The sequence below is a fragment of the Nerophis lumbriciformis genome, linkage group LG04, assembly GCF_033978685.3.
Source record: "Nerophis lumbriciformis linkage group LG04, RoL_Nlum_v2.1, whole genome shotgun sequence".
Classification (NCBI taxonomy): Eukaryota; Metazoa; Chordata; class Actinopteri; order Syngnathiformes; family Syngnathidae; genus Nerophis; species Nerophis lumbriciformis.
In genome coordinates this window covers 41,308,591-41,332,278 of record NC_084551.2, presented here as the reverse complement: position 1 = coordinate 41,332,278, position 23,688 = coordinate 41,308,591, and the positions used below count along the sequence as shown (strand labels likewise).

General features: G+C 37.6%; 1 protein-coding gene across 2 annotated transcripts in view; it reads right to left on the bottom strand.

Annotated features, from left to right (window-relative positions):
- fam171a1 (family with sequence similarity 171 member A1) overlaps positions 1-23,688 on the bottom strand; it is a 66,959-nt gene that overhangs the window by 4,230 nt on the left and 39,041 nt on the right. Inside the window, exons 6-8 of one of the 2 annotated variants that reach the window (XM_061955380.1) lie at positions 1,052-1,168; positions 855-969; positions 638-755 (exon numbers count right to left, since the gene is read on the bottom strand). In XM_061955380.1, coding sequence (XP_061811364.1) covers positions 638-755; positions 855-969; positions 1,052-1,168 — 350 coding nt within the window. The remainder of the gene's footprint in view (positions 1-637; positions 756-854; positions 970-1,051; positions 1,169-23,688) is intronic. The other variant, XM_061955385.1, reaches the window with a different exon arrangement.

Below are 23,688 nucleotides of genomic sequence, written 5' to 3'. Positions count from 1 at the left end.
CACTCCAAGCTACGTTTAAAAGTTTTAAAATATAACTAAAACTATTCATACTTAACAGTACTAAATCGTCCCATGTGTGATGTCTGTAGGAGTGTTTTTTATGCATATTTGCACATGCTATCATAATTTAATCAAGCCAGAGTTTTTAGCATTAGCTAATAAGCTAACACGTTTATGAGTATCTGTGTTAGTCTTATCAACTTACAATGGCATTATTTTTGTGTTGATTCCGTTTCACTAATTCCTCAGTAAATTCACCAAAACAACACAGTGGAGTTATTAAGTTTATTTAGCGGATTGGAGAGCTAGTTTCCGCAGCTAGCGGGTCCATGACGATGACCTCTGTTTTGTTTGATCTGCCGTTTTACTGCTGTGTTACAGGCACTGTTTGGAAACAACAAGGTATGTAAATAAACATTTACAGAATCTTTCGGTGTAAATAACTCATTCCACAACATATATATCTGCGTCATATAGTCTGGCGCGGCTAATATATTGAAAAATATTTGTTCTTCTAAAATTTAGTATGTGTGGCTTACATACCGGTGCGCTGTGTAGTCCAGAAAATATGGTACATTTATTTTTACTTAGTCTTCTTACAATTTTTGTTTAATTTCCGCTTTTGTTCATTACAAACCTCATTGTTGATGAGGTTGAGGTGGGACATGGAGGTGGCTTGGTCCCGCTTGCTGCTGTCAAGACCAGAAGACACTGTAAGCTTGCGATGAGAGCCCCGAGGCTTCAAACAGCGACGCCTGCAGAAGAGAAAAAGAAAGCATTTAGCTATAAAAGGAAATAAACAGACTATGGTGACATTCACTTCAAGGAGTAAAATAAAATAATATATTACACACCTGCAGTAGTACAGAAGGATGCAGAGCAGACCCAGCAGAATGAGGGCCATGCCTCCAAGAATGGCCAGTAGGAAAAGGGTGTGGTACATGCTGATGTCTCTACCAACCAGGGTACCTGTGAGACAGACAAGCAATGCACACAAATGAAACTGAAAATTGGGTAAAAGTTAGGCTCAGGATGAAATGGTGAGTGTCACCTGGCTGAGGTGGATACATGGCCGCCACCCAGTATCCCAGCTGTGGAGCAATGTATGTCAGGATGAGTTGGTTGTCTACCTTTTGCACGTGACCCCAACTGCTCTTTATCCAGCCACCTATTTTAAAAAATCACAACTTAAGTGTACTTTAGTAGTACTCTATTCATGAAGTACCATAATATATAGTGTTGAAGGGAATTACTATATGCTTAAAGTAAAAATTAATAAACTACTGTTGAAAAGACATTCCCATGGCAGTCCTCGACTTGTCCACAAGAGGGCAATGTATGGTAAGAGTCACTTGATTGTTGCTCCAAACCCAAAAAAGTTTGAAGTGGAACTGCACTTTTTGGGAGGAATTTTGTCTATCATTCACAATCTTTATCTGAGACAAGAACACATGCTTTTGACATTTTTATTCATTCTAATTTTTTAAAAAACACTAGCAAGAGGCAGCTAACAATGGAGGTAATGGGATTTGATGTATTCTGCCTATAAAGCCCTCCAAAGACTTTCAAAAACCTCCATCAACGTTATATACACTCACTGTATGTATGTAATGTAGTAACAAGCACATTGATAATAACATGTAATATTTACCATATTTTGGTCATTACAAGCGTTTGCCAGAACTTTTAGATGTTTTATTTTGTGATTTACCAGTTTAGATGATAATTTAATCATAATATTCACTCCTCAAGTTAAAAAAATATATAAAAAGTTGGAGCAAACAACTCTTTCTAGCGATGTCTTCGGGTCTAAATTTAATTTTAAAGTTGACCAACTTCTCGGCTTTTCAACACAACTGTAACACAACATGATTTATAATCTAGCACAAACTTTTGCCAACTCAAGAGTCGATGCAGCGTCTCAGAAGGTAAATTTCTGCAGTAGTTACCTCCGTGATCATGTGTTGTGTTGCTAAAAGTAGTTCCTCGACATTAGCTCCTACAATAATAATGTCGCTAATACTTGGTTAATATGCAGGTCACAACACGTACAGTAATGGAATATACTGAATCTCTATTAGCTACATTGTTACCCACCTCTTGCTAGCGTTTATTTGCAATTTAAAATACTCAAAAAGAGAAAGAAATGTGTTCTTGTCTCTCAAAAGCATTGTGAATGATTTTAAAAAGTGCAGTTCTCCTTAAAGCCTTAATTATTTATAACATGACCGAATATGGAGTTAGTGATAGCTAAATGGGTAATTTTAGCTGGAAATTACACAAACAAGTAGTAATAGTCTATAAGAAATTGTGTTCAAGAATGTTAATTTCACAAATATTTTTATTTGATTAAATGTTTCCAAAATGTTGGATTATCTAAATTCCTGATTTTGAAAATCAAAAAATTATGAAGAAAAGTAATCCTTTGCTGGATCCTCGTCTGTCATAATACATAACTGAGGTTGTCAAAGTATGAGGCAGGCCTCCCCTAAAAGGCACGAGAATCTAAAATGCTTAGATACAACATGAAATGACTTTTGTCCCTCTAATGAGAGGGTAAAAAGTATCTGAAGTAAGCAGAAAACGCAATGAAATGCAGGTGGTGCTCTGTTTACACTGGATTTCTATTGGATACGTCTCCATGCTCTGCCATTCGTCAATACCCACGTCTCTAACTCACGCACGCACTCACGCACACACACACACACACAATACATAACGCACACGTTATGTATTGTTTTTATTTATTTTTTATTAATCAATCCAACAAAATAAAACAAAGCAATACCAATTCCAAAACCAAACCCGACCCAGCAACACTCAGAACAGCAATAAACAGAGCAATTGAGAGGAGACACAAACACGACACAGAACAATCCAAAAGTAGTGAAACAAAAATGAATATTATCAACAACAGTATCAATATTAGTAACAATTTCAACATGGCAGTGATTAAAAATCCCTCATTGACATTATCATTAGAAATGTATAAAAATTAAATTAAAAAAAGAACAATAGTGTCACCGTGGCTTACACTTGCATCCCATCTCATAAGCTTGACAACACACTGTGTCCAATATTTTCACAAAGATAAAATAAGTCATATTTTTGGTTCATTTAATAGTTAAAACAAATTTACATTACTGCAATCAGTTGATAAAACATTGTCCTTTACAATTATAAAAGCTTTTCACAAAAATCTACTACTCTGCTTGCATGTCAGCAGACTGGGGTAGATCCTGCTGAAATCCTATGTATTGAATGAATAGAGAATCGTTTTGAATCGGAAAAATATTGTTTTTAAAATCGAGAATCAGCGTTGAATCGAAAAAATCAATTTATAATCGAATCGTGACCCCAAGAATTTATATTGAATTGAATCGTGGGACACCCAAAGATTCGCAGCCCTAATATATATATATATTTTTTTTTTTTTTTTTTTTTTTGTCATTGGTGGAGCTAAGGATAATATTTTAATATTGTTTTTAATATTGTTTTGCAGCACTTTGGAAACATTTTTGTTGTTTAAATGTGCTATAAAAATAAAGTGGATTGGATTGGATACACATATATATATATATATATATATATATATATATATATATATATATATGTGTGTGTGTGTGTATATATATGTGTATGTATATATATATATATATATATATATATATATATATATATATATATATATATATATATATATATATATATATATATATATATATATATATATATATATATATTATTTATTTTCTTAATTTGTCCTGCCCAGACACTCAGGCAAATCATGTTGTTGGTGTAGATGCCCATATCTGCTGTACAGATTTACATTAGAGAAGAGAAGTGTTTAATATTTCCCTTGTTGCCTTATTTGCATTTGACTTTATTAATTGTTTGTGTAGACTTTTATTAAACAAAACCAGTTGTCTTTGAAGTAATATAAAAAAAAATATCAGAGTTGTTTGTCTATTGTTTGGAGGAATGTAGTTAATCATAGACCTGGCACCCAATGTTATTAAAAAAAGGATTGATTTTGTATCGGGAATCAATTTGAATCAAGAATCGATTCTGAATTGAATCGTTTTCCCCAAGAATCGAAACAAATCATGCCCTAAGATTCACAGCTTTATTAAGTAAACCTAAATTAATTCCTAAAATCACTCACGCTGACATGAAAAATATAGAAAATACAAACAAAAAGATTAAATACAATAATTAAATAATAAAGCAAAAAAAGAGAGGAAATCCATAAGCAAGTTACTTTTCTGACACATTTATCTACATTCAGCTTCATCACTTGGTCACACATATTTGTCAACCGCTACAAACCAATTACTCTCTTGGTCTTCAAAATAGAAGTGTTGCAGGTTACAGCCTGTCTGACTACACTGAACAAAATATTAACCTGAAAATATATATAAGATCGACAGATATTCGAAGAGGGATAAGATCTTTGGTTACACTTACTTTTATACTTGTGGTTGTAAACGTTTCCAACTTCTTAAAATATTCTACCAGACTAGTCGAGAAGGATAACCTCCACTTTTCCTCCCAGATTCCCTTGTAACAGGTTGGAATCCAGGACACCTCTAGCATTCACAACAAGGCTGGACAATTAATAGAATTTTAATCACGATTTAAATTTTTGCTTCTCCTGTTCACAAAAATATAATTAAAAAAACAATTAACGAGCCGCGCAACGTGCATGCAAGTTCCTGAGCTTGTAACGTAAGGCTATATGATTTCCGCGTTCACGTAGCTGCGGACGGAATTACAAAATAGGCCAAAAAAACGGAATGCGCTGTTAAGCGCAGGACATCACAGAAATGTACATAAATGTGACTAAAATGCCGTCATTGTGAGGAGAAGTAACATTTGTTTGGGAAAATAATGTGTCCAGAACCGCTCCTTTAACCCCGTAACAATCAACTGCTCTAGCCTGAACTAAACATGTTGAGACGGCCACTTGAAACAGTGACTCAACTACAAAGCTAAAGCTAGCAAGAAAAATCCATACCCACAACACATCTCATCTGCTTGTGTTATTAACGACATCATTGAAGTAATATCGATGTACAAACAGGACAAGCATACGCAACTTGAGAGGCTCGCTCTTTTTTTGTTTGTTTTTTGTTTAAACAGTGTTAATTAGGTTGTTTAGACCAGTGGTCCCCAACCTTTTTGTAACTGCGGACCGGTCAACGCTTGAAAATTTGTCCCACAAACTGGGGGTGTGGGTGGGTGGGTGTATGGTATTTTTTTTTTTTTTGTCATAAAAAAATACAATCATGTGTGCTTACGGACTGTGTCCCTGCAGACTCTATTGATCTATATTGATATATAATGTAGGAACCAGAAATATTAATAACAGAAAGAAACAACCCTTTTGTGCAAATGAGTGTGAATGAGTGTGGGAGGGAGGTTTTTTGGGTTGGTGCACTAATTGTAAGTGTATCTTGTGTTTTTTATGTTGATTTAACAAAAATAAAAAAATAAAATTATTATTATTTTTTTATTTCTTGTGCGGCCCGATACCAATCGATCCACAGACCGGTATCGGCCCGGTGGTTGGGGACCACTGGTCTGCACACTTCAAGCTCAGAACAAGAGCATACGTGCCCCCTTCACAATAACTGTGCTGTGATCAACATCCGATCTTACTGAGCTAAAAAAAAAAAAAAAAAAAAAAGGTTTTAAAAAATTACCTTACAAAAGCATAATGCACTTATTGATACACTGATCCACAATTATCATGGGCTTAAAATACTGGTTATTGTATTGCACCAATAAATGTGATGATCTTTTACTTCAATTAACAAACATTTTTATTAAATGTTATTTATCACACAAAAAACACACACTATGATGGTAAAATGTGTAAAAGGTAAAAAAAAAAAAGGCAATTAAACAAAAATTAAATGAAAAAACAGGTTGTTTTTTTTCTTTCATTTTGCTATTTAAATTTATTGTTAATATTATTATTTTTCACTTGTTTATACGTTATTTATATCCAGTTGCTCTTTTAAATTATATATAAAGTTCATGTTTTCAAATTAGTAAATTGTGTTATTAATCAAGCGCTCAATATTAATCATTATTATTTTTGCCATTATCGTCCAGCCCTAATTCACAAGTATGACTAAACTTTGTCTTTAATAAAGCATTTGAAAACAAATGTGCGGCTAATAGTTGGTATTAATCCTCTCCCTGAGCTTTTTATGATGCTAATTTTTACTTCTACGGTGATTACTTTCTTATTCTTTGGCACTCTGGCGCGCAAAATGTAACTCCTTCTTGAACAAATCTCTTGACGGACCAAAACACATTTTAACTAATTTACGGGACCACAAAACGTCATAAAACATTGTAAACTGAGGATCACCAAAATATCAGTGTTATGGTTTTAGGCCCCAACCGAATTATAGTCTTCGGGGGGGGGAGGAGATTCACTGTTTAAAAACCCTGATCTAAATCAATGTAATCAACTATAACATGTCAAGAAAAATGAAAACCGTGCATCCATCCATCCATTTTCTACTGCTTGTCCCTTTTGGGGTCGCGGTGGGTGCTGGTGTATTTATTTTTAATTGATATCTTAATAGGAGTCGTGTACCATTCACAGGCAAACTATACTTATTCCATCCATCCATCCATTTTTCTAACGCTTATTCCCTTCGGGGTCGCTGGAGCCTATCTCAGCTACAATCGGGCGGAAGGCGGGGTACACCCTGGACAAGTCGCCAACTCATCGCAGGGCCAACACAGATAGACAGACAACATTCACACTCACATTCACACACTAGGGCCAATTTAGTGTTGCCACTAAAGGTCTTAAGTGTCGTATGACCATACAAATATTTCAAATTGCATTTTTCTCAAAGATTATACAAACCCCGTTTCCATATGAGTTGGGAAATTGTGTTAGATGTAAATATAAACGGAATACAATTATTTGCAAATCATTTTCAACCCATATTCAGTTGAATATGCTACAAAGACAACATATTTGATGTTCAAACTGATAACACATTTTTTTTTTGCAAATAATCATTAACTTTAGAATTTGATGCCAGCAACATGTGACAAAGAAGTTGGGAAAGGTGGCAATAAATACTGATAAAGTTGAGGAATGCTCATCAAACACTTATTTGGAACATCCCACAGGTGTGCAGGCTAATTGGGAACAGGTGGGTGCCATGATTGGGTATAAAAACAGCTTCCCAAAAAATGCTGTCTTTCACAAGAAAAGATGGGGCGAGGTACACCCCTTTGTCCACAACTGCGTGAGCAAATAGTCAAACAGTTTAAGAACAACGTTTCTCAAAGTGCAATTGCAAGAAATTTAGGGACTTCAACATCTACGGTCCATAAAATCATTAAAAGGTTCAGAGAATCTGGAGAGATCACTCCACGCAAGCGGCATGGCCGGAAACCAACATTGAATGACCGTGACCTTCGATCCTTCAGATGGCACTGTATCAAAAACCGACATCAATCTCTAAAGGATATCACCACATGGGCTCAGGAACACTTCAGAAAACCACTGTCACTAAATACAGTTGGTCGCTACATCTGTAAGTGCAAGTTAAAGCTCTACTATGCAAAGCGAAAGCCATTTATCAACCACATCCAGAAATGCAGCCGGCTTCTCTGGGCCCGAGATCATCTAAGATGGACTGATGTAAAGTGGAAAAGTGTTCTGTGGTCTGACGAGTCCACATTTCAAATTGTTTTTGGAAATATTCGACATCGTGTCATCCGGACCAAAGGGGAAGCGAACCATCCAGACTGTTATCGACGCAAAGTTCAAAAGCCAGCATCTGTGATGGTATGGGGGTGCATTAGTGCCCAAGGCATGGGTAACTTACACATCTGTGAAGACACCATTAATGCTGAAAGGTACATACAGGTTTTGGAACAACATATGCTGCTATCTAAGCACCGTCTTTTTCATGGACGCCCCTGCTTATTTCAGCAAGACAATGCCAAGCCACATTCAGCACGTGTTACAACAGCGTGGCTTCGTAAAAAAAGAGTGCGGGTACTTTCCTGGCCCGCCTGCAGTCCAGACCTGTCCCCTATCGAAAATGTGTGATGCATTATGAAGCGTAAAATACGACAGCAGAGACCCCGGACTGTTGTACGACTGAAGCTCTACATAAAACAATAATGGGAAAGAATTCCACTTTCAAAGCTTCAACAATTAGTTTCTTCAGTTCCCAATCGTTTATTGAGGTTGTTAAAAGAAAAGGTGATGTAACACGTGTACGTGATGAAGAACCTGAACTACAAAGTGGTAAAAAACATGTCATTTGCTATAGATAATATCTTAGAATGTATAACAATTGAAATATGTCAGGAAAAAAGCAAAAACATATTCATCAGTTGTATATATAGATCACCTAAGTCAAGTATAGAAACATTTGAAGAATGGATCAAGGTTACTTACATGGACAATGGGCAAAGAATAATTTTCATTGTGGTGATTTTAATATTGACTTATTGAACCCTAACAAGCAAAAGTCTATTGATGACTTCATTGATACAATGTACAGCATCAGTTTATATCCTAAAATCACAAAGCCAAGCAGAATTACAGGACACTGTGCCACGCTTATTGATAATATTTTTACCAATGATTTTGATAATAACACTACAAGTGGTCTACTTATAACCGATGTTAGTGATCATCTGCCAGTTTTTACAATATATGATGGAAACTACAAGAAGAACATGGAAGACAAAAGGACATTTCGAAGACTGTGCACAGAGAAGAGGATGATTGCTTTCAAAATTGAGCTACAAAAGCAAGATTGGGACAATGTGTACAATGAAAATGAGGTTGATGAAGCATATGAACATTTCTTAAACAAGTTCAAAATACTTTATAACAAACATTGTCCATGGATACAACTCAGTAATAAGCAGAGAAAGAATAATCAACCTTGGATGACAAAAGGATTAAAAAATGCTTGTAAGAAGAAGAATACACTATATAGGAAATTTATAGCACAAAGAACTACAGAGGCAGAAATTAAGTACAAAAAATATAAAAACAAGTTAACATACATACTACGATTATGTAGAAAAGAATATTACAGTGAATTATTGGACAAGAACAAAAATAATATGAGAGCAACATGGGGCATCCTCAATAGCATTATTAAAAATGGCACTAAGAGGGACTACCCTCAATACTTCTTAGACGGAAATAAAAAAAATGACAACATAAAGGAAGTAGTTGAAAGCTTCAATAATTATTTTGTAAATATTGGACCAAAATTGGAAGAAAGGATTCCAGACCCAGTTTCAATTGAGGACTATAATGATACCATAGAGCGAAATCCCAACTCCATGTTCCTCAGTAATGTGACACAGGAGGAAATAGTTACAATCGTGAAAAAATGTAAATCTAAGACTTCAACTGATTATAACGAAATTGATATGGAAACGATAAAAAAGGTTATTGAAGAGATCTCAGGACCATTAATGTATATTAGTAACCTATCATTTCAAACAGGTACATTTCCAAACAAAATGAAAATAGCTAAAGTTGCACCAATTTACAAGACTGGCGACAAACATCAATTTACAAACTATAGACCTGTTTCCTTACTTCCACAATTTTCTAAAATCATTGAAAAACTGTTCAATAACAGATTAGAGAGTTTCATAAATAAAAATAGAATACTCGAAGAAAATCAATATGGATACAGAGCTAATGTTTCAACTTCGATGGCTTTAATTGAAATTACAGAAGAAATTACCAATGCTATAGATAATAAAAAATGTGCGGCAGCAGTTTTTATGGATCTAACTAAAGCATTTGACACAATTAATCACAATATTTTAATCAAAAAACTAGAACGATATGGCATCAGAGGGTTAGTCTTAAACTGGATAAGAAGTTATCTAATGAACAGGAAACAATACGTGAAGGTAGGCGAACACACCTCTACAACGCTAAATATATCCTGTGGTGTACCTCAGGGATCAATACTAGGACCTAAATTATTCAATCTATATATAAATGACATTTGTAAAGTTACAAAAGATTTAAAGTTAGTATTATTTGCGGATGATACAACAGCGTTTTGTTCAGGAGAGAACACACAGAAGATACTACAAATAACAGAAGAAATTAACAAATTAAAAAGATGGTTTGACAAAAACAGACTATCGTTGAATCTCAGTACAACTAAAATAATGCTATTTGGTAAGAGTAGAAGAGAAAGTCAAACACAAATACAAATAGACAGAATAGAAATTGAAAGAGTAAATGAAACCAAATTTCTAGGTATAATGATTGATGATAAATTGAACTGGAAATCTCACGTAAAAAATATACAACATAAAGTAGCAAGAAACACGTCAATAATGAATAAAGCCAAACATGTTCTAGACAAAAAATCACTTCATATTCTCTACTGCTCACTAGTGTTACCATATCTGAGTTACTGTGTAGAAATATGGGGAAATAATTACAAAAGTACACTTCATTCATTAACGGTGTTACAAAAAAGATCAGTTAGAATAATACATCATGTTGGATATAGAGAACACACAAATCCTTTATTTATTGAATCAAAGATACTGAAATTCTACGACATAGTGAATTTGCAAACAGCTAAAATTATACACAAAGCAAACTATAACCTGCTACCCAAGAATATACAACAATTCTTCTCAAAAAAAGAGGAGAAATATAATCTTAGGGAGAAATGTAATTTAAAACATTTGTATGCACGTACAACACTTAAGACCTTCAGTATATCAGTATGTGGAATGGATTAAGCAAAGCAATCAAACAATGTACTAATATGATCCACTTCAAGAAACTCTTCAAACTTAAAGTGTTTACAAAGTACAAAGAAGAAGAACCATGATAAATATTCTGAATTTATTTAACTCATCCATTCTTTCATTCTTTCACTCACAAAATAATCTTACTTATCTCAACATATGAAATGTAACTTACTTCACCAATTATTATTTATTTACTTATTTTATTGTGATTACTTATGGAGTATATTGTGAATAAATTGAGAACAGGAAGTGAACAAAAGTTTTAGCAACTGTTATGTAAAAGAAAAGGGGTAGGATTAAATAAGCTCTGTTTCTTCCTACTCCTTTTCGAACATGTTGAAAAGAGAAACTGGAGATTGTGATGTATCATGTTGTATGCTTGCATGTTCGAAATAAACTCAAACTCAAACTCAAACACAGTGGTGAACATGCCCTTTCCCAACTACTTTGGCACGTGTTGCAGCCATGAAATTCTAAGTTAATTATTATTTACAAAAAAAAAAAAAAAGTTTATGAGTTTGAACATCAAATATCTTGTCTTTGTAGTGCATTCAATTGAATATGGGTTGAAAAGGATTTGCAAATCATTGTATTCCGTTTATATTTACATCTAACACAATTTCCCAACTCATATGGAAAAGGGGTTTGTATTTCTCCTCTTTTGTTGAGAAGAATTGTTGTATATTTTTGGGTAGCAGATTATAGTTTGCTTTGTGCATAATTTTTGCTGCTTGCAAATTCACTATATCGTGGAATTTCAGTATTTTTGATTCAATGAATAAAGGGTTTGAATGTTCTCTATATTCAACATTATATTATGTATTGTTCTCACTGATCTTTTTTGTAACAAAGTTAATGAATTAAGTGTACTTTTGTAGTTATTTCCCCATATTTCCGCACAATAACTCAGATATGGTAACCCTAACGAGCAGTAGAGAATATGGAGTGAATTTTGGTCCAATGCACGTTTAGCTTTATTTATTATTTACGTTTTTCTTCCCACCTTATGTTGTATATTTTTTATATAAGATTTCCAGTTCATTTTACCATCAATCATTATACTTAGAAATGTGGTTTAATTTAGTCTTTCAATTTCTATTCCGTCTATTTGTATTTGTGTTTGACTTTCCCTTCTCCTGTTACCAAATAGCATTATTTTAGTTTTACTGAGATTTGAGGATAGTCTGTTTTTGTCAAACCATCCTTTTAATTTGTTCATTTCTGCTGTTATTATTTGTATTAGCTTCTGTGTGTTCTGTCCAGAACAAAACACTGTTGAATCGTCCGCGAATAATAACATCTTTAAATCTTTTGTTGGTTCTCTCCCGGAAAAGGGTGGAGTGCCATCTCCGGGTTGGGGAGGAGATCTTGCCCCAAGTGGAAGAGTTCAAGTACCTCGGAGTCTTATTCACGAGTGGGGGAAGAGTGGATCGTGAGATCGACAGGCGGATTGGTGCGGCGTCTTCAGTAATGCGGACGCTGTATCGATCCGTTGTGGTGAAGAAGGAGCTGAGCCGGAAGGCAAAGCTCTCGATTTACCGGTCGATCTACGTTCCCATCCTCACCTACGGTCATGAGCTTTGGGTCATGACCGAAAGGACAAGATCACGGGTACAAGCGGGTGAAATGAGTTTCCTCCGCCGGGTGGCGGGGCTCTCCCTTAGAGATAGGGTGAGAAGCTCTGTCATCCGGGGGGAGCTCAAAGTAAAGCCGCTGCTCCTCCACATCGAGAGGAGCCAGATGAGGTGGTTCGGGCATCTGGTCAGGATGCCACCCGAACGCCTCCCTAGGAAGGTGTTTCGGGCACGTCCGACCGGTAGGAGGCCACGGGGAAGACCCAGGACACGCTGGGAAGACTATCTCTCCCGGCTGGCCTGGGAACGCCTCGGGAACCCCCGGGAGGAGCTGGACGAAGTGGCTGGGGAGAGGGAAGTCTGGGCTTCCCTGCTTAAGCTGCTGCCCCCGCGACCCGACCTTGGATAAGCGGAAGAAGATGGATGGATGGATGGAATCTTTTGTAACTTTACAAATGTCATTTATATGAAGATTGAACAATTTAGGTCCTAGTATTGATCCCTGGGGTACACCACATGATATATTTAGCGTTGTAGACAGGTGTTCGCCTAGCTTCACGTATTGTTTCCTGTTGGTTAAGTAACTTCTAATCCAGTTCAAGACCAACCCTCTGCCCCTGCCATATCGTTCTAATTTTTTGATTAAAATATTGTGATAGTGTCAAATGCTTTACTTTTTTTATGGATTTAGTTAAATCCATAAACATTGCTGCTATTGCATCGGTAATTTCCTCTGTAATTTTGATTAAAGCCATCGAAGTTGAAATATTAGCTCTGTATTCATATTGGTTCTCAGCAAGTATTCTAAGTTTATGAAACTCTCTAATCTGTTATTGAACAGATTTTCAATGATTTTAGAAAATTGTGGAAGTAAAGAAACAGGTCTATAATTTGTAAATTGGTGTTGGTCTCCAGTCTATAAATTGGTGATACTTTAGCTATTTTAATTTTGTTTGGGAATTTACCTGTTTCAAATGATAGGTTACTAATATACATTAATGGGCCTAAGATCTCTTCAATAACCTTTTTTATCGTTTCCATATCAATTCCATTACAAACGATTGATGTCTTAGAGTTGCATTTTTTCACAATTTTAACTATTTCCTTCTGTGTCCCTTTTGTGAGGAACAGTGAGTTTGGGATTTCTATCTATGGTGTCATTATAGTCCTCAGTTGAAACTGCGTCTGGAATCCTTTCCTCCAATGTTGGTCCAATATTTACAAGTAATTATTGACGCTTTCAACTACTTCCTTCATGTTATCATTATTTATGTTTCCGTGTAATACTTGACTGTAATATTCTTTTCTACATGTTCATGGTATGTTAGTTAGCTTGTTATACTTTTAGTACTTATTTTCTGCTTATGTAGTTATTTGTTATACATTGTATATAAAATGTATTCTTCTTATTACAAGCATTTTTAATCCTTTTATCATATATGGTTGATTTTTCTTTCTCGGCTTTCTACTGAGTTGTTTGCATGGACAATGGGTGTCATAAGGTATTATGAACGTGTTTAAAAAATGTTAATATGCTTCATCAACATCATTTTCATTGTACACACTGTCCCAAGTTTGCTTGTCTAACTCATTTTTGAAAGCAATCATCCTTTTTCTAGTCTTCAAAATGTATTTGTCTTCCATGTTCCTCTTCTTGTACTTTCCATCCTATATTGCAAAAACTGACAGATGATCACTAACATCGGTTGTAAGTAGACCACTTATAGTGTTATTATCAAAATCATTGGTCAAAATATTATCAATAAGCATGGCACAGTGTCCTGTGATTGTGCTTGGCTTTGTGATTTAGGATATAAACGAATGCTGTACATTGTAATAATGAAATCATCAATGGACTTTTGCTTATTAAGGTACAATAGGTCAATATTAAAGTCACCACATAAGACAATAATTTGACCAGTGTGTATATAATTTGCCTTGATCTAATCTTCAAATGTTTCAATACTTGACTAGGTGACATATATATACTGATGAATATATTTTTGCTTTTTCCTGACATATTTCAATAGTTATTCTAAGATATTATCTACATCAAATGACATGTTTTTACCACTTTTTAGTTCAGGTTCTTCATCACGTACACAGCTACTCCTCTTCCATTTTGTTGGTTCTGTTGATGTAATTGAGTTCATATCCTCCCAGATCAAAAACTATTCATTGTTTTATCATCAATCCATGTTTCTGTGACAGCAATCACTTTGAAGGGTTCATTGAATTGTTCTGAAAAGTGCTTCATGTTGTTGTAATTTGCGTACGAGCTTCTGCTATTAAAATTAATAATTGACAATTTGTTATCACATTTAATGTTGCAGTAATATTGTTCATCTGTATAATAAAAACAATTATTACTGATGTGGGAGAAAACATTTGTATCTGGATCTATATCATTTTCCAAATCCTATTTTTTGTGATCTCTGTTGCAGAAGTTTTTCAGTTCCATATTTTCTTGTTCAACAATCCTTGATGTTGTTTGAATAATCTCTATAAGTGTAGGTGGATGCACTCCTGAATTAGGTATTCTTGTTGAGTGGTCCCTTAGAACGTAGTAGTGTTGGTGTTGAATTTAGGTGTTTGTTTTCCGTCAGACTCCATTATCATCGTCGTCGTGGAAGCAGTGTCAACTTTATTTATTATTTGTCCAGGTCCTTGATGTCATGGACAACAAGTACTCTTGCTTCTGGACATCCATTCAGCTTGATGTAGATTTTACAGTTGCCGTTTCAAGTTCCTTGAATTTTTCCCTGCTTTCTCAAGTCGCATGCTTTCAGCATTACGTTTTGTGAAATGCTCAATCATGTACACATTTGTTTCCTTCAACTTCTTTACCGTTTCAGCAGTGCCATTTTAGATTTTCTGTTAACGAGTTTCATGAGGATGACTTGGGTGGTGTTGTTGATTCTTCCTTTCAGTTGGATGCACGTTTTGATGGTATTAATGTTGATTTCAATTTTCTTTGATTGCAGAAAGTTGACCACTTGCTGTTCTGCTGAGACAACATTCATTTCATCTGGTTCTCCTCCATTATTCACAGCTTTCGCGTAGGATCTTGCTTTAATTCGGCGCCCTGTCATGATGATATCATTAATAAGTTTATCCTGATCCATTTCATCTATGATATTCTTCAGCATGTTGTTATCTCATTTCACTGCAATAACTTTTTCTTTAAGAATCCTAATTTCTTGACGAATTTCCTGAAAGTCCTTTCTTATGTTGTTATTCTGAGTTTGCAGACTTGTATATTTTCCTGCAGACTTTTCAGATCTTTATTGTATTCTGCTGCTTTTCTCTGATCTTCTTTAAGTTCTCTAATTGATCTTTCCAGTTCTTCTTTGTGTTCTAATCTTACTCTTTCCAGGTCTGCTTTGTGTTCTATTCTTACTTTTTCTATGTCATGAACTATTTTTTTTAGCATCACGTCTTGCTTCCCATCGTGTCCTGTGTCCAACATCAAATCTGGCTTTGCCTCATGTTCTGTGTCCAGAGAATCATTTGATTCAGATGACACCAAAAGTTCTGGGATTTTGACACCGTGCAACTTGACAGATAGGATGAACCTACTGAAAAGAGAACAATGAGCTGCAAACCTGATAGCGTCACAACCAAACCACAAAACACACACTGATTGAGCCTGCTGCTCTGGGAGGAAATAGCACATCCTGTGGATGTCAGGGACAACATAGGGGGTGGTGGGAGTGTGACCCTGGATCTGTGTTTATTAGGCACATTGGCAACATAAAGCAGTGCCAGGTATTTAAAAAAGAGAGGGGAACAAATATACATAACATGGCAAAAGGACCAAAAACATTACCAGGAGAAACAATAGTGAACAAATGCAAGTTGAGATCTTAATTTCCCCTCAGGGATTAATAAAGTACTTCTGATTCTGATGATAGCAAGAGAGAAAAGGGAGACTGTGTGACTAAGCACCTCTACTGACACACACATACACACACTGGCATACACATCGCTGAACCATGTGACCAGCCCTACCCAGATTTAGCCTGGTTCTGTCTGTCTCAATGGCTTTCACGGGAGAGAATTCCGTTGCCATCTCACTGTTTAAGATGAACCATTTATGTGCACATTTAATGCGAGCTTATCTATAAATAGACTTGTCCGTTGCACAAGACAAATAGGTTTTCCAGTGACTTGTATGTATGTCTCTGCTGGGAACCTCCAAATCTAATTTAAGCTTTTTTTGTGTCTACTTTCTGTCCTCATTTCAACCCATGCATTATCACAAACATGCAAGTAGTTGCTCCGTGAAACTCAATCAGGTGTCAGGTGACTCCTGTTTTGTTATTTATTTGGGCTAGGTTGCTAGGGAACTGGGGATGTCGCCCGCAGAGGGGTCTTGGGATGGCTTCTGTTATGGAAATAGTCTGTGATGCGGGGCTGCGGGTAGGCTACAAATGTGCATGTGTTCTTCTTCATTTGCTCAAAGGCCTTTTTAGAAAGTTGTGGGTGTTAAAATTTTGGCCCAAAAAAATACCACGACAAAGGACTATATATATATATATATATACACACACACACACACACACACACACACACACACACACACACACACACACACACACACACACACACACACACACACACACACACACACACACACACACACACACACACAAACATTTACTGTATACATGCAGATACAATAAAATAAACTGAACATGTACACATATATACAAATACTCACATATATAAATACTTATACATACATATATACATACCTAAAACATACATATATACATACAACATACAGTACATATATGTATATACATACAAACAAACCCCGTTTCCATATGAGTTGGGAAATTGTGTTAGATGTAAATATAAACGGAATACAATGATTTGCAAAACATTTTCAACCCATATTCAGTTGAATATGCTATAACATATTTGATGTTCAAACTGATAAACATTTTTTTGTGTGCAAATAATCATTAACTTTAGAATTTGATGCCAGCAACACGTGACAAAGAAGTTGGGAAAGGTGGCAATAAATACTGATAAAGTTGAGGAATGCTCATCAAACACTTATTTGGAACATCCCATAGGTGAACAGGCAAATTGGGAACAGGTGGGTGCCATGATTGGGTATAAAAGTAGATTCCGTGAAATGCTCAGTCATTCACAAACAAGGACGGGGCGAGGGTCACCACTTTGTCAACAAATGCGTGAGCAAATTGTTGAAAAGTTTAAGAAAAACCTTTCTCAACCAGCTATTGCAAGGAATTTAGGGATTTCACCATCTACGGTCCGTAATATCATCAAAGGGTTCAGAGAATCTGGAGAAATCACTGCACGTAAGCAGCTAAGCCCGTGACCTTCGATCCCTCAGGCTGTACTGCATCAACAAGCGACATCAGTGTGTAAAGATTATCACCACATGGGCTCAGGAACACTTCAGAAACCCACTGTCAGTAACTACAGTTGGTCGCTACATCTGTAAGTGCAAGTTAAAACTCTCCTATGCAAGGCGAAAACCGTTTGTCAACAACCCCCAGAAACGCCGTCGGCTTCGCTGGACCTGAGCTCATCTAAGATGGACTGATACAAAGTGGAAAACTGGTCTGTGGTCTGACGAGTCCACATTTCAAATTGTTTTTGGAAACTGTGGACGTCGTGTCCTCCGGACCAAAGAGGAAAAGAACCATACGGATTGTTATAAGCGCAAAGTTGAAAAGCCAGCATCTGTGATGGTATGGGGGTGTATTAATGCCCAAGACATGGGTAACTTACACATCTGTGAAGGCACCATTAATGCTGAAAGGTACATACAGGTTTTGGAGCAACATATGTTGCCATCCAAGCAACGTTACCATGGACGCCCCTGCTTATTTCAGCAAGACAATGCCAATCCACGTGTTACATCAACGTGGCTTCATAGTAAAAGAGTGCGGGTACTAGACTGGCCTGCCTGTAGTCCAGACCTGTCTCCCATTGAAAATGTGTGGCGCATTATGAAGCCTAAAATACCACAACGTAGACCCCCGGACTGTTGAACAACTTAAGCTGTACATCAAGCAAGAATGGGAAATAATTCCTCCTGAGAAGCTTAAAAACGGTGTCTCCTCAGTTCCCAAACGTTTACTGAGTGTTGTTAAAAGGAAAGGCCATGTAACACAGTGGTGAACATGCCCTTTCCCAACTACTTTGGCACATGTTGCAGCCATGAAATTCTAAGTTAATTATTTGCAAAAACAAAATAAAGTTTGAGTTTGAACATCAAATATCCTGTCTTTGTAGTGCGTTCAAATGAATATGGGTTGAAAAGGATTTGCAAATCATTGTATTCCGTTTAGGGCAGCACGGTGCCAGAGGGGTTAGTGCGTCTGCCTCACAATACGAAGGTCCTGAGTAGTCGTGAGTTCAATCCCGGCCTCGGGATCTTTCTGTGTGGAGTTTGCATGTTCTCCCCGTGACTGCGTGGGTTCCCTCCGGGCACTCCGGCTTCCTCCCACCTCCAAAGACATGCACCTGGGGATAGGTTGATTGGCAACACTAAATTGGCCCAAGTGTGTGAATGTGAGTGTGAATTCTCGTTACTCGTTACCTTGCGTAATGACAATAAAGCTGATTCTGAATGTTGTCTGTCTATCTGTGTTGGCCCTGCGATGAGGTGGCGACTTGTCCAGGGTGTACCCCGCCTTCCGCCCGATTGTAGGTGAGATAGGCTCCAGCGACCCCGAAGGGAATAAGCGGTAGAAAATGGATGGATGGATGGGTATTCCGTTTATATTTACATCTAACACAATTTCCCAACTCATATGGAAACGGGGTTTGTATATACACATATACATATATATATACATGTATATACATACATAAACATTTATACACATATATATACATATATATATATATATATATATATATACACACACATATATATATATATATATATATACACACACACACACACATATATATATATATATATATATATATATATATATATATATATATATATATATATATATATATATATATATATATATATATATAGAGAGAGAGAGAGAGAGTTTCAATTCCCACCTCCGGAAGAACTATGAGCATGTCACGTGGGAGGTGCTGGACATTGAGTCCGAGTGGACAATGTTCCACACCTCTATTGTCGAGGCGGCTGATTGGAGCTGTGGCCGCAAGGTAGTTGGTGCCTGTCGTGGCGGTAATCCTAGAACCCGTTGGTGGACACCGGTGGTGAGGGATGCCGTCAAGCTTAAGAAGGAGTCCTATCGGGTTCTTTTGGCACATGGGACTCCTGAGGCAGCGGACAGGTACCGACAGGCCAAGCGGTGTGCGACTTCAGCGGTCGCGGAGGCAAAAACTCGGACATGAAAAAAGAGTTCGGGGAAGCCATGGAAAATGACTTCCGGACGGCTTCGAAGCGATTCTGGACCACCATCCGCCGCCTCAGGAAGGGGAAGCAGTGCACTATCAACACCGTGTATGGTGAGGATGGTGTTTTGCTGACCTCGACTGCAGATGTTGTGGATCAGGGGCAGGAATACTTCGAAGACATCCTCAATCCCACCAACACGTCTTCCTATGAGGAAGCAGTGCCTGGGGAATCCGTGGTGGGCTCTCCTATTTCTGGGGCTGAGGTTGCTGAGGTAGTTAAAAAGCTCCTCGGTGGCAAGGCCCCAGGGGTAGATGAGATCCGCCCGGTGTTCCTTAAGGCTCTGGATGCTGTGGGGCTGTCTTGGTTGACAAGACTCTGCAGCATCGCGTGGACATCAGGGGGCGGTACCTCTGAATTGGCAGACCGGGGTGGTGGTTCCTCTCTTTAAGAAGGGGAACCGGAGGGTGTGTTCTAACTATCGTGGAATCACACTCCTCAGCCTTCCTGGTAAGGTCTATTCGGGTGTATTAGAGAGGAGGCTACGCCGGATAGTCGCACCTCGGATTCAGGAAGAACGTGTGGTTTTCATCCTGGTCGTGGAACTGTGGACCAGCTCTATACTCTCGGCAGGGTCCTTGAGGGTGAATTGGAGTTTGCCCAACCAGTCTACATGTGCTTTGTGGACTTGGAGAAGGCATTCGACCGTGTCCCTCGGGAAGTCCTGTGGGGAGTGCTTAGAGAGTATGGGGTATCAGACTGTCTGATTGTGGCGGTTCGCTCCCTGTATGATCAGTGTCAGAGCTTGGTCCGCATTGCCAACAGTAAGTCAGACACGTTTCCAGTGAGGGTTGGACTCTGCCAAGGCTGCCCTTTGTCACCGATTCTGTTCATAACTTTTATGGACAGAATTTCTAGGCGCAGTCAAGGTGTTGAGGGGATCCGGTTTGGTGGCTGCAGGATTAAGTCTCTGCGTTTTGCAGATGATGTGGTACTGATGGCTTCATCTGGCCAGGATCTTCAGCTCTCACTGGATCGGTTCGCAGCTGAGTGTGAAGCGACTGGGATGAGAATCAGCACCTCCAAGTCCGAGTCCATGGTTCGTGCCCGGAAAAGGGTGGAGTGCCATCTCCGGGTTGCGGAGAAGACCCTGCCCCAAGTGGAGGAGTTCAAGTAACTCTGAGTCTTGTTCACGAGTGAGGGAAGAGTGGATCGTGAGATCGACAGGCGGATCGGTGCGGCGTCTTCAGTAATGCGGACGCTGTATCGATCAGTTGTGGTGAAGAAGGAGCTGAGCCGGAAGGCAAAGCTCTCAATTTACCGGTCGATCTACGTTCCCATCCTCACCTATGGTCATGAGCTTTGGGTTATGAGCGAAAGGACAAGATCACGGGTACAAGCGGCCAAAATGAGTTTCCTCCGCCGGGTGGCGGGGCTCTCCCTTAGAGAGAGGGTGAGAAGCTCTGTCATCCGGGGGGAGCTCAAAATAAAGCCGCTGCTCCTCCACATCGAGAGGAGCCAGATGAGGTGGTTCGGGCATCTGGTCAGGATGCCACCCGAACGCCTCCCTAGGGAGGTGTTTAGGCCACGTCCAACCGGTAGGAGGCCACGGGGAAGACCCAGGACACGTTGGGAAGATTATGTCTCCCGGCTGGCCTGGGAATGCCTCGGGATCCCCCGGGAAGAGCTGGACGAAGTGGCTGGGGAGAGGGAAGTCTGGGCTTCCCTGCTTAGGCTGCTGCCCCCGCGACCTGACTTCAGATAAGCGGGAGAAGATGGATGGATGGATGGATAGCATATATATGTGTATATATACATATACATTCACATTATATATATATATATACACATACAGTATATATATATGTGTGTGTGTGTGTGTGTGTGTGTGTGTGTGTGTATATACATACACATCCATCCATCCATTTCCTACCGCTTATTCCCTTCGGGGTCGCGGGGGACGCTGGAGCCTATCTCAGCTACAATCGGGCGGAAGGCGGGGTACACCCTGGACAAGTCGCCACGTCATTGCAGGGCCAACACAGATAGACAGACAACATTCACACTCACATTCACACACTAGGGCCAATTTTGTGTTGCCAATCAACCTATCCCCAGGTGCATGTTTTTCAACACAGATAGACAGACAACATTCACACTCACATTCACACACTAGGGCCAATTTTGTGTTGCCAATCAACCTATCCCCAGGTGCATGTTTTTGGAGGTGGGAGGAAGCCGGAGTACCCGGAGAGAACCCACGCAGTCACGGGGAGGACATGCAAACTCCACACAGAAAGATCCGAGGCCAGGATTGAACTCACGACTACTCAGGACCTTCGTATTGTGAGGCAGACGCACGAACCCCTCTGCCACATATATATGTAAATACTGTATCTGTGTGTGTGTGTGTGTGTGTGTATATGTATATATATGTATATATATATATATATATATATATATATATATATATATATATATATATATAAACACACATACACACACACACATATATATTTACATATATACATACATATGCACATTATATACAGTATATACTAGGGCTGTACGGTATGTGTGTGTGTGTATATATATATATATATGGGTTATATATGTGTGTGTGTATATATATATATATATATGTAAATGAGTTATATATATGTGTGTGTGTATATATATATATATATATATACTGTATATATATATATATTTATATATGTGTGTGTATATGTATATATATATATATATATATATATATATATATATATATAAACATATACACACACACATATATTTACATATATACATACATATGCATATGTACATTATATATATATATATATATACACACACACACACTAGGGTTGTACGGTATACCGGTATTAGTATAGTACCGCGATACTAATGAATGATATTCGGTACGATACCGCCTCCAAAAAGTACCGGTCCGCCACTACCACCCACCCCCAAACCCCCCCACCCTGCGCGCCCCCTGCAAGACGAGGAACTACTAAACATGTTTTACACACGGTAGCTCACCGGCGTCAAAATGTAAATTAACGCCATTGGTGGATCCACACCTAACATCCACTGTAATGATACCAAGTACAGTAGCATATCTAGTCGATACTACTATGATTACGTCGATATTTTTTGGCATCACAACATCATCTTTCGTTTTTTAAAATTGATATTATGTTTATAAACTCAGGAAATATGTCACTGGACACATTGAATGTGACCAAGGTATGTTCCTGTAACGACTTGGTATCGGATTGATACCCAAATTTGTGGTATAATCCAAAAATAATGTAAAGTATCAAACAACAGAAGAATAAGTGATTATTACATTTTAACAGAAGTGTAGCTAGAACATGTTAAAAGAGAAAGTCAGCAGATATTAACAGTAAATGAACAAGTAGATTAATAATTAATTTTCTACCACCTGTCCTTAATAATTTTTACAAAATAATAGAATGGAAAATGACACAATGTTACTACATACGTCAGCAGACTAATTAGGAGCCTTTGTTTGCTTACTTACTAATAAAAGACAAGTTGTCTTGTATGTTCACTATTTTATTTAGGACAAACTTGCAATAAGAAACGTATGTTTGATGTACCGTAAGATTTTTTGTTAAAATAAAGCCAATAATGCAATTTTTTTGTGGTCCCCTTTATTTACAAAAGTACCGAAAAGTATCGAAATAATTTTGGTATCGGAACCAAAATATTGGTATCCGAACAACACTAATATATACACACATATATCTATACAAAACCCAAAACCAGTGAAGTTGTGTAATTCACTTGTGTAATACGAAAAAAAAACAGAATACAATGATTTGCAAATCCTTTTCAATTTATAATAAATTGAATAGACAGCAAAGACAAGATATTTAATGTTTGAACTAAAAAACTTAATTTTCTTTTTCAAAT